The 12078-nt window shown below is 35.1% G+C and overlaps 1 protein-coding gene across 1 annotated transcript; it reads right to left on the bottom strand.

Moving 5' to 3' along the window:
• Positions 1–6426: 6426 nt before the first annotated feature.
• LOC132038384 (uncharacterized) lies at positions 6427–7552 on the bottom strand. The gene is made up of 3 exons (XM_059429061.1): positions 7503–7552; positions 7083–7414; positions 6427–6977 (listed from the first exon to the last, which is right to left on the bottom strand). Exons 1-3 carry the CDS (start codon positions 7550–7552, stop codon positions 6427–6429), a joined length of 933 nt encoding a protein of 310 aa, XP_059285044.1.
• Between the last annotated feature and the right edge of the window lie 4526 nt (positions 7553–12078).

The raw sequence follows: 12078 nt of genomic DNA, 5'->3' as shown, positions 1-12078 counted from the left end.
TACAATCAACGAAATGTGTAAATATGATTTTTTTTTATTTCGTTCAATCAACGAAATATGTTTTTTTTTTTTTTTTTGGCATTTCGTGATACAATCAACGAAATGTGTAAATCATTTTTTTTTTTGGCATTTCGTGATACAATCAACGAAATGTGTAATTATTTTTTTTTTTTTTGCATTTCGTGAATTGATGAAAAATTATAATTTTTTTTTTGCATTTAGTGTATTAAAAAATGAAATAGGATAATTTTTTTTTTTAATTTCGTTCATATAAAAATGAAATTGAAAAATATATATTTTTTGCATTTCATTGGTATATCTACGAAATAATAAAATTTATTTTTTTTGTATTCCGTTTATTAAAAAACGAAATATGAAAATAATTTTTTTTTGTATTTCGTTTATATAAAAAAATAGAAAAATAATTTTATTTTCATTTCGTTTATATAAAAATGAAATAGGAATATATATATATATATATATATATATATATATATATATATATATATATATATAGGAATACATATATATTCATCCTATTTCATTGGTATATGAATGAAATATATATATATATATTTCATTCATATACCAATGAAATAGGATGAATATATATATATTTTTTGTATTTCATTTATATAAAAATGAAATAGGAAAATTATTTTTTTTCGTTTATATACCAACGAATTGTTTTGTTCCATTTCGCAGGTATATAACGAAAGCTATGGTTTTAATTTTATTTTTTTGTTCATTTCTGTTGGTTCAATTAGTTTCGGGCAGCATGAATAGTAGTCAAAATAATATCTTTTACATTTCGTGACTTAATTTGCGAAATTTTTTACTTTTTCTTCATTTATAAATATTGTCTATCTTTACTTATGGTATATCCTTAGTCTTTCAATTTTCTTTTATCCATCTCATATCTTTCATCTATTGTTTTTCTCTTATCTGTTTCATATCCTTCAACTTTTATTTTTCTCTCATATATTTCATAAAAGATGACGGAAACTAATGTTAAAGTGTATTTATTTTGGGGTGGTGAAGTTGTGTATGAAGCAGTTCGGTTAGATACAACCATGGTCCCGAAATAGGGCAAAGGTTTCCAATTTCCTAAAATATGATCGTTTGCAACGCGTCTTAAGGAGTAAAATGTTCGTAAATGATCCCGAATTATCGGTGGTTATAACCGACGATGTCCAAGATCATTTACAGTAGATGGTTTACCAATTTATGGTGAGATGCCAATTAAGGACGATAAATCTTTATCGTTATTTATTCATCGTCCTGAGATTTTTAAAATCACATAAGCATATCGGCGCTTGACATATATGCGCGCTCAACGCTCTACCCGTGTCGAAGTACCGACCGACAACGAGTTCGATTTTGGAGGTATTACCTATTTCCAAAGTTTGAATATTGGTTTTTCAAGGGGTGTAGTTCAACGACAAATAATGGTAGGATTTGGTAGTCAACAAATGATACAACTAATTATGGTACACACGCATGATGGTATGGCTTCAACGCACGATCATAACTTTGATTGGAGTGGACAGAATCATGAGACGGGTGGATCAAGTAATGCAACTACGCAGTTGCATAATTTGAATTGTAATGTACGACACTCTTCACATCCTGGTCCAAGTGAATTGGACATAAAGGATAGGTAAATATAATCATATTTTATTCACTTTATTCATGGATTGTATAATTGTGTTTGACTTGTAAATTCTATGAATTTTTCTTATTTATAGGCATAACAATTTTGAAGATAACCCCATCGTTGACTCAGCTCACACAAATTGTGAGCAATAATGATTTAGCTAATGATATAATAAATGAGTCGGATAGCGATAGTCCATTAGATCATGAAGGATTCGGACGATGATCAATCGTCTGCTAACGGTGACGATTCTGATGAAGATGTTGCGGCCCCCAGTAATGTTAGTGTTAATTATTATTCAAATGTGATCCCATATTTGGATAATACAAAAGAAGTAGAACCGGAAGATTTTGCATACATGAGAGATAACGGGTCTGTTCGAGCTGCACTTTGGAATTCCAGTAATCCTAAAGTTATCAAATTAGGTTAGTTTGGTGCGACTAATTTTTTTAATAATATATTATTTTTGAATTTTGTGATTTTAATTGGTGTAATTAGGAATTGATATTTTTCTTGTACATGCAAATAGGTATGTTATTTCACAAATGTTAAGCAAATGAAAGGTGCGGTGAGACTCTATAATATAGCCTACAAAAGAATATAAAACGATCAAGCCAAAGGTACATTTTGGAAGGTTATTTGCAAGCGGCATGAGGAAGGTTGTAGTTGGATGATCCGTTTTTCGTTGATCGGAAGTGGTATGTGGAAAGCAGGAAAAATGATTGAGCCACATAATTGTGATACGGATGATTATACAGAGGATCATTTCAATTTGAATAGCAACATGATTGCTACTTCGTTGATACCATATGTTATGATCAATGCACAAATCAAGTTAAGTTTGTTCAGAAACTATAAAAGGCATCCATCACTATACTCCTAGTTATAGAAAAGCGCAAAAAGTGGCGAAGAAAGCTTTTGAGATGGTGTATGGTGATTTCGAAGGTTCTTTTAGGGCATTGCCTCGATACATGGCTGCCCTAGAACATTTCAATCCGGGCACTATTGTTGAGTGGACACACGAGTCAACTACAATGCTGTCACACCCCTAATCCGATAAGGTGTGATGGGCACCCGACCCTTACCTAGGGCCGAGCGAACCCGCTGACTCCTGTGACATTCATAATCATACTGAGCCTTTAGTCATAACATAATTATAAACGGAAATTTTTCAGAAAGCCAAACATACTTTTCATCTTGTTCAAATCAAATACAACTTGTAACATATGAAACGTATAATACAACCCATAATAATACGTCGGCTTACATAGCCGTTGACATAATCGACATCTTATACCCACGACACTGTCTGCAAAGTCTCTAACATAGAACAACTGTCAAAACATAGTTCTCTGACTCGGCTGCACTCCGGAGAAAATGGAGCTCACCAATCCTGCTGGAACAAATTCTACTAAAATCTTCGCCGATTCGGGTGTACCTCGCGCGGCATGAAACGCAAATGTCCATAAGAAGGGACGTCGCACGAGCAATGTACCGAGTATGTAAGGCATGAACAAATAACGTAGTAAGGAGTATACATATGAATAATATCCATATAAAAACATAGAACATATCATGATAAGAAGAGTAACTGTATACGTGAATGCCGCCTGTGTGCGTATGCCATGCATGCTTATTCTTTCCTTTGAAAACATTTCTTTTCCGTATACATGTGAAAATAGAACATGTCATAGCGCCGAACGACGTCGCTCGCCCACATATGTCCCGCGTCCGGATGGAGTTTACGCCACCGACCAGGGCGGCACCGCGGGGGGTGTTCATGGTTCGGTTTGGGTCGGTTATTGGTTAAAACCATAACCAAACCAATTTAGTCGGTTTTAAATATCTAAAACCATAACCAAACCAAGTAAAATAATAACCACCGGTTTGGTTATTGTCGGTTTGGTTCGGTTTGGTTCGGTTTTTCAATTTATGACTAGCCGTGACAATTCAAATATTCTCTCTCTACATTCTTCAAATTTCTTATGAAGCTCTTTTTCCTCACGGCCCACAAGGGCGAACTTTGCTGCATATTGAGGGAAAGACATGCTAATGGCAATGTAAAATGAAAAGAGATAGTAGGGTTTTTACTTTTTACCCATATGCTTACGACTTATTAGAGTTGGGCTTGGATTGTTGGACTTGGACATATTCTTTTAAGACATGGGCCTTAAAAATAAGTAGACCAAAATTAAATTAATAATTAAAAGGTATAAAATATCTTTAATTATTTATGAAAAGTTAATATTATACATATAAATAATTATAAATTTTATGTATATAATTATCGGTTTGGTTCGGTTATTTATTCGGTTATTTTTTGCTATAACCATAACCAAACCAAATATTATCGGTTTTTCAAATTTAAAACCAAACCAAACCAAATGTCGGTTTTTTTATTCGGTTTGGTTAAATTTTCGGTTTGGTTTTGGTTTTAACCAAAACTGTGAACAGCCCTAACTGCGTCTATAGCGCAACATGTCTCCCTTTCCCCATATTCCCCATATACATATACATATATCATATAAGCATGCAGGAGAGCCCAAAGAAAGCCATGTATCTATCGGAGTGAAGTAAGGTCGGTAACCTCCGATGATGTTATGGAATAGCCATGGGCGTCGTGCCTCACCTTCAAGGGACAATTAATATAAGGCGAGACTAACAATGGAGAGTAACATCATGAGAAAACATGGAATAGGATCGTAAGGCATCGTTTCATATACTTGGAATCTCTAAAATAGTCAAGAAATAGCTTAACATATTCACATTGTCATATTCATGGTAGAAACATATCCTCGACATTTCCTCATATTTGACATCATCCTTGTCATCATAAGATCATGTTCATCGTTTTAGTCATAAAAGCTCTCAACCTCTTAAAACTTGGTTTTTTGAAAAACATGGACATTTTAATAAAGGCAACTATGAACTATTAGGAAAAGAACTTGTACCTTGGAGTCATAGGCTTCTAACTTTTGCAAGCAAAGAAGATATAAAACGTTTAAGACATTATAACGTGGGAGTCATGCCTTTGAAAGAAAAGAGACGAGCCTTAACATACCCGTTCAACCTCCGCTTATCCACACTTATTCATCCGAATTCGCGAGTCTACATTTAAGAGGATTCACACTAACGTTAGCCTCTTTATCACACTTGTACCAAGTTTCAAGCTATACTATTTTATATTCTCGTCGAAAATCGGGCAAAGATTTCCCCGTTTATATGCCTAGCCCGAATTCTCAATTCAACAACCAACAATAACAACAATGATACCAACAACAAAAACATCATTTCCCATATCAACGTATTCCATAGAAATGCCCATATGGTGTTCGTCCCATATTTCCATCACATAGCCATTTTGTAATGATTTTACAAATTTCTTCTCCGTAAATAAAGCGGCATTAACACAAATAGAAAGAGATTCATACCTTTCCCTTGATGATAATGCTATATCTTCACTCCTTCACTTTGAATCCAAGCCAATTCCACCGCAAAACAATACTACGATCGCAACTGCACGTTACCCGGACCTTGATTAATACTCCGTCACTTGAAATTGCTCAAAATCCTCACTTTTGTGATGTATTTTTACTCTCTTTGTTGCTGAAATTTCTGGAACATTTGGGGAATTTTAGTGCAGAAAAATGGGGTTTCTGCCCATATATAGGCCAAAGTCGCATCACCGTAGCAATCCGTAAAGCAAGATCGTTCATCCGCGGAAATTATTTTGAGACCTAAAACTTTTATACGTCGATCTCTTTATTTGCATACTTGGATATGTCCAAAACTCCATACAGTCTGTATAACTTATTCAACATCCAAAACTTAGCAAAACTTATTTTATTTTTTTCCCGATTCGTTTAACCTCCAACCTTCGCGGCACTTACTCATCACTTGTTGAACATAACATAAACACTTATAACTTCAGACATAACCCTATCCTTTAAGCTTATGAGACTAACCTATGATGCAATTCAACGCACGAGAATACGGGATGTAACATAGGCGAACACATCTTCAAGTATCTTTTCTGGGCCTTTAAACCAAGTATCGATGGATTCAAAAGTTGCAGGCCGGTCATCTCAATAGATGGCACCCATGTCTATGGTAAGTATGAGATGAAATTGTTGATTGCCGTTGGCATTGATGCAAACGAAATATTTTTCCACTTGCATATGCTATAGACGCGTGAAGAGCTATGAGTCGTGGACTTGGTTTCTCGCTTATTATGGAGACATGTTGTTTGTGATAGAAAAGGCATTGACTAATTTTCGATCGTCACCAAGGGATCTTGCAATGTGTAATGACACATGAATGGTTACGTGCACCCACCACATATCATAGATTTTGTGTTCGACATTTAAAAAGCAACTTTAACAAAAAGTTTCTTAACTCTGATCTTGAGAAGCTTCTTCCAAGTCAAAAACTTTTTGTTAAAGTTGCTTTTTAAATGTCGAACACAAAATCTATGATGTGTGGTGGTCGTAACCATTCATGTGTCATTACGCATTGCAAGATCCTCGCTGACAACAAATTAGTCCAATGCCTTTTCTATCATAAACAACATGTCTCCATAATAAACCGAGAAACCAAGTCCATGACTCATAGCTCTCACGTGCAACTATAACATATGCAAGTGGGAAAATATTTCCGTTTGCATCAATGCCAACAAAGAATCAACAATTTCATCTCATACTTACCATAGACACGGGTGCCATCTATCGAGATGACCGGCCCGCAACTTTTTGAATCCATCGATACTTGGTTTAAAGGCCCGTAAAAGATACTTGAAGATGTGTTCGCCTTGCATTGTAGTTGACTCGTGTCCACTCAACAATAGTGCCCGGATTGAAATGTTCTAGGGCAGCCATGTATCGAGGCAATGCCCTAAAAGAACCTTCGAAATCACCATACACCATCTCAAAAGCTTTCTTACGCCCTTTTTGCGCTTTTCTATAACTAGGAGTATAGTGATGGATGCCTTTTATAGTTTCCTGAACAAACTTAATACTGATTTGTGCATTGATCATAACATATGGTATCAACGAAGTAGCAATCATGTTGCTATTCAAATTGAAATGATCCTCTGTATAATCATCCGTGTCACAATTATGTGGCTCAATCATTTTTCCTGCTTTCCACATACCACTTCCGATCAACGAAAAACGGATCATCCAACTACAACCTTCCTCATGCTGCTTGCAAATAACCTTCCAAAATGTACCTTTGGCTTGATCTGTTTTAAATTCTTTTTTGTGGGCTATATTATAGAGTCTCACTGCACCTTTCATTTGCTTCTTGCTGTGAAATAACATACCTATTTGCATGTACAAGAAAAAATATCAACTCCTAATTACACCAATTAAAATCACAAAATTCAAAAATAATATATTATTAAAAAAAATAGTCGCACCAAACTAACCTGATTTGATAACTTTAGGATTACTGGAATTCCAAAGTGCAGCCCGAACAGACCCGTTATCTCTCATGTATGCAAAATCTTCCGGTTCTACTTCTTCTGTATTATCCAAATATGGGATCACATTTGAATGATAATTAACACTAAGATTATTGGGGGCCGCAACATCTTCATCAGAATCGTCACCGTCGGCAGACGAATGATCATCGTCCGTCCCTTCATGATCTAATGGACTATCACTATCCGACTTATTTATTATATCATTAGCTAAATCATTATTACTCACAATTTGTGTGAGCTGAGTCAATGTAGGGTTATCTTCAAAATCGTTATGCCTATAAATAAGAAAAATTCATAGAATTTACAAGTCAAACACAATTATACAATCCATGAATAAAGTGAATAAAATATGATTATATTTACCTATCACTGTCCAATTCACTTGGACCAGGATGTGAAGGGTTGTCGTACATTACAATTCAAATTATGCAACTCAAGTAGTTGCATTACTTGATCCACCCGTCTCATGATTCTGTCCACTCCAATCAAAGTTATGATCGTGCGTTGAAGCCATACCATCATACTGTGTACCATAATTAGTTGTATCATTTGACTGACTACCAAATCCTACAATTGTTTGTTGTTGAACTACACCCTTGAAAAACCAATATTCAAACTTGGGAGATAGGTAGTACCTCCAAAATCGAACTCATTGTCGGTCGGTACTTCGACCCGGGGCAGCGTTGAACCGTAGCATACATGTCAAGCGCCGCTATGCATATGTGATTTTTAAAAATCTCGTGACAATGAAGAAATGACGATAAAGATTCATCGTCCGTAATTGGCATCTCACCATAAATTGGTGAACCATCGGCTGTAAATGAACTTGGACAACGTCCGGTTATAACCACCGATAGTTCAGGATCATTTATAAACATTTTACTCCTCAAGACGCGTTGCAGACGATCATATTTTAGAGAAATTGGAAACCTTTGCCCTATTTCAGGACCACGGCTATAGCTAACCGAACCTGCTGCATACACAACTTCACCACCCCAAAATAAATACACTTTGACATGAGTTTCCGTCATCTTTTATGAAATATATGAGAGAAAAAATAAAAGTTGAAGGATATGAAACAGATAAGAGAAAAACAATAGATGAAAGATATGAGATGGATAAAAGAAAATTGAAAGACGAAGGATATACCATAGGTAAAGATAGGACAATATTTATAAACGGAGAAAAGTAAAAAATTTCGCAAATTAAGTCACGAAATGTAAAAGATATTATTTTGACAACTATTCAATGCTCGTCTGAAACTGATTGAACCAACAGAAATGAACAAAAAAATTTATTGTGTATCTATGACTATTTACACTTATATATGACTTATTATAGCGACATATATTCCGTCAATATGAATTATGGTGTTTTTATGACAAATTAGACTTCTATATGAATTGTTTTTTTAATAAATACAGGGTTTAGACCTTTCTGCACCATGTATTTTTCTATAAATAGTCTTCCAGGTTTATTAACATGTCGACTGAGTCTCTGAATGCTGCTGCAATGGGGACGAGGTTGACATTTGATCCCGATTACATACCACCAAAGTTAGCCATGTGGCACCGCCTAAGTTGCCAACTGGTCGTCGGGATCGTGCAAATGTACGTCGTGCTCGTAACCCACGGGGTCGAGGTCAGGTGGCGCACCAGCTTGTTGATGACGATCAAGTTGATGATCTAGAGCCACACTCAAGTATGGATTACTTATTTGATTTTTCCGGCACATCTATGACTGCTTCGTATCATCCACCTACGAATTTACCCACCCCATATAACCCATCTAGTCCACATCACCCAGATACGAATTTACCTAGCCCATATTATCCGTCGATGGAATTTTTCGACCCATCTATGACTGCCCCAGAAGCTCCATGTCACTCATCTATGGATATACATAGCTCCCACTATCCGACCATGGATATACCTGGCCCATCTATGATTCGGTCTGAGGCTCCATATAACTCGACTAATATGGTCACTCCACAAACATCATCACAATTAAGAGGTTTCACCCCATTTAGCAATTCTTCACAACCTCGGGAGCCAAATGTGCTTTGGACAACCTCCTTTTCCAAGTTCTCGTACTAGTACCTCATCCCGACCTCTAGCTAATTTTTCCTGTGATGGAAGGAGGCTCAGTTTTAATGATGCATATGCACCTACGCTAGATGTTCGGGACTTAGAGGCACAGGTTCGTTTTAAATTTAAATTTTTATATATATAATTTAAGTGTCGCGTTAAAAAGTAACTTTTATTTTGTATGATATTTATAGGGTGCGGAAGGGATGTACGAGGGGGTTCCTCCACGCATCTCGTAGGATCGCCGGAAACACAACGTGGCACCGGGGAGGAAAGGATGCACACGTAGGATGCACGAGGAGCTTTAACAACTTCTTTTGAAAATTTATTGTGTATCTATGACTATTTAGACATATATGACTTATTATAGCGACATATATTCCGTCAATATGAATTATGGTGTTTTTCTGACTAATTAGACTTCTATATGAATTGTTTTTTAATAAATACGAAAATACGATATCTTATTAATGTAAATATTCTAATCTTCGTCAGTCTCAGGAACGATGCTAATGCTATCGTATTCATCTTCATCTTCATCTTCCTCTCTATCTCGTCCATCTTCATTATCGGGTGAGCGATTTCCCCCCTCCCATCCGAGAGCGTCGTAGTCCAAGCCCCACAGTTCATAGCGTCGTAGTCCAACTCCCCTCTCCTTATGTTTTTTTTAAAACCATCCGCTGAAAAAAGGTTTTTTAGACATTAATGAAGTTAGTTAGTTTGAGATTTAGATAATTGAATACGATGAATATAAACGAAATGCAAAAAAAAAAAAAAAATTATTTTCCTATTTCGTTTTTATATAAACGAAATACAAAAAAAAAAAAAAAAAAAAGTTTTATCCTATTTCGTTCATATACCAACGAAATACAAAAAAAATAATAATTATATTTTCCTATTTCGTTTTTGTATAAACGAAATAAAACAAAAACTGTAGCGAAATGTATCAAATAATTTTTTTTTTTTTTTTGTATTTCGTGATACTACTAACGAAATAGCATTAATTTTTTTTTATTTGGTTCATACAAAAAAACGAAATAAAAAAAAAAATTGTCCTATTTCGTTGGTAGTGGATAATTTTTTTTTTTTTATCCTATTTCGTTGGTAGTCCAACGAAATAGGACAATTTTTTTTTTTTATTTCATTTTTTGTATGAACCAAATAAAAAAAAATTAATGCTATTTCGTTAGTAGTATCACGAAATAGCATTAAATTTTTTTTTTTTTGGTTCATACAAAAAATGAAATAAAAAAAAATTGTCCTATTTCGTTGGACTACCAACGAAATAGGACAAATTTTTTTTTTTTTTTAATTTCGTTTTTTGTATGAACCAAATAAAAAAAAAAATTTAATGCTATTTCGTTAGTAGTATCACGAAATACAAAAAAAAAATTATTTGTTACATTTCGCTACAGATGTAGCGAAATGCAAACAGTGTCATGGATATTTCATTGGATAACCAACGAAATACCCATTTTGGTATAAAAAAAAAAGATATTCTATTTTGGACTATTAGCTTAAAAAACATGCCATTTTGGCTCCGGACTCATATAATATGTCTCTTTTCATTATAACCGTTATTCTTTCATTCCTTCCTGAGTGCATCTAATTTGTTTTTAGGACAAAAACAAAAAGACACTTTAGTGATGGACGACTAAAATCATTTCAGCTTGTTCTACTGACGAAACCTAATAAGTCTTCTCCGTAGAAAAATACAAAATCACATCGAACAATTGAACAAAATTTAGTATAAAGAATCTCAATATTGTTATTATTATCGTTATTCGAACATGAAAATTCTTGATTAGCACCATGAGAAAATTGCCAAAATGAGGCGGGGGGGGGGGGGGGGATTTTAAACCAGCCCTAAACCAGGAAATGCTGTAACAATTTTGTTGGTACAAAATCCATTTTTTTCCTTTTAAATCGTATTTTCTAAATCGGAAAAGGGTCAAAAATACCATTGAACTTTCAGAAATTGTTTATTTGTACCCGTCGTTATACTTTTCGTTCAATTATAACCCTACCGTTATACTTTGGTACTGATTTGCCCCTCATTTAAACGGAGTGCCACGTGGCAGCCTGAGAATAAAATGACCCATTCCCAATTTTAATACCCGGCTAATTAAAACCCAACCCGAATTTTGACCCACTACCCGGCCCAATTGCCCCCAAAACTTATTGAATTAATAAACAACCAACCAAACACGTACACATGGCAAATGTGGGACCCACACCATGCCCTCGTCATCTTCTTCAACTCATTAGTCACCGGAGAGACTCAAAAAACCAGTAGGCAACAACCAAGATCAGTCAAGGAATAACAGGAAAAATATGAAAGAAACAAATTAACAAGCAAGCGAGCCGAGCAAAGGACAATCAAATAAATCGAGCAAGGTCGCCGGAAAACACTCCGAGCCTCAAAGAACATGTCCCAAAAAATGCTATAGCAATGTATAACTATAAAACAACACCTCATCAGCTGTACAACACGCAATTAATCGTGTACATTGCCCATACGCAAATATCATGATACAACGAAAAGAAAGAAATAAAATTTATTTAACACAGAAAGATGAAAAGGGTACTCTCACAGAAACTGCCGAAGTGGAATATTGAACATGGGAAGACCGGTTAGTGTCACCGGAACTCGAAGAAGAAGCAGTTCCGCTTTCTGATGGAATTGAAAGTCTGGATGGCACATACAGATTTTCCAACTTCAATTTCTCAAACAACGAAGCCTAATCGGTACCCACTGCCATTGGATTTAAAAGTTTAGGTTTACACAATTTTGCATTTGGTTTCGCTAGAGGTTTTTGTGGGATGATAGCAAAATTTTGAACAATCTGGAC

The sequence above is a fragment of the Lycium ferocissimum genome, chromosome 11, assembly GCF_029784015.1.
Source record: "Lycium ferocissimum isolate CSIRO_LF1 chromosome 11, AGI_CSIRO_Lferr_CH_V1, whole genome shotgun sequence".
In the NCBI taxonomy this organism is placed as follows: Eukaryota; Viridiplantae; Streptophyta; class Magnoliopsida; order Solanales; family Solanaceae; genus Lycium; species Lycium ferocissimum.
Note: the sequence above shows the minus strand (reverse complement) of the source record. Positions and strands in the feature narration are given on the sequence as shown.

What these genes read in the sequence shown, in the direction of transcription:
- LOC132038384 (XM_059429061.1), bottom strand. Translation starts at nt 7,552, where the DNA reads ATGTACGACAACCCTTCACATCCTGGTCCAAGTGAATTGGACAGTGAT. An exon ending in AGTGAATTGGACAGTGATAG is followed by an intron (nt 7,415 to 7,502) that starts GTAAATATAATC and finishes TCTTATTTATAG; the next exon opens with GCATAACGATTTTGAAGATA. An exon ending in TCCTAAAGTTATCAAATCAG is followed by an intron (nt 6,978 to 7,082) that starts GTTAGTTTGGTG and finishes ACATGCAAATAG; the next exon opens with GTATGTTATTTCACAGCAAG.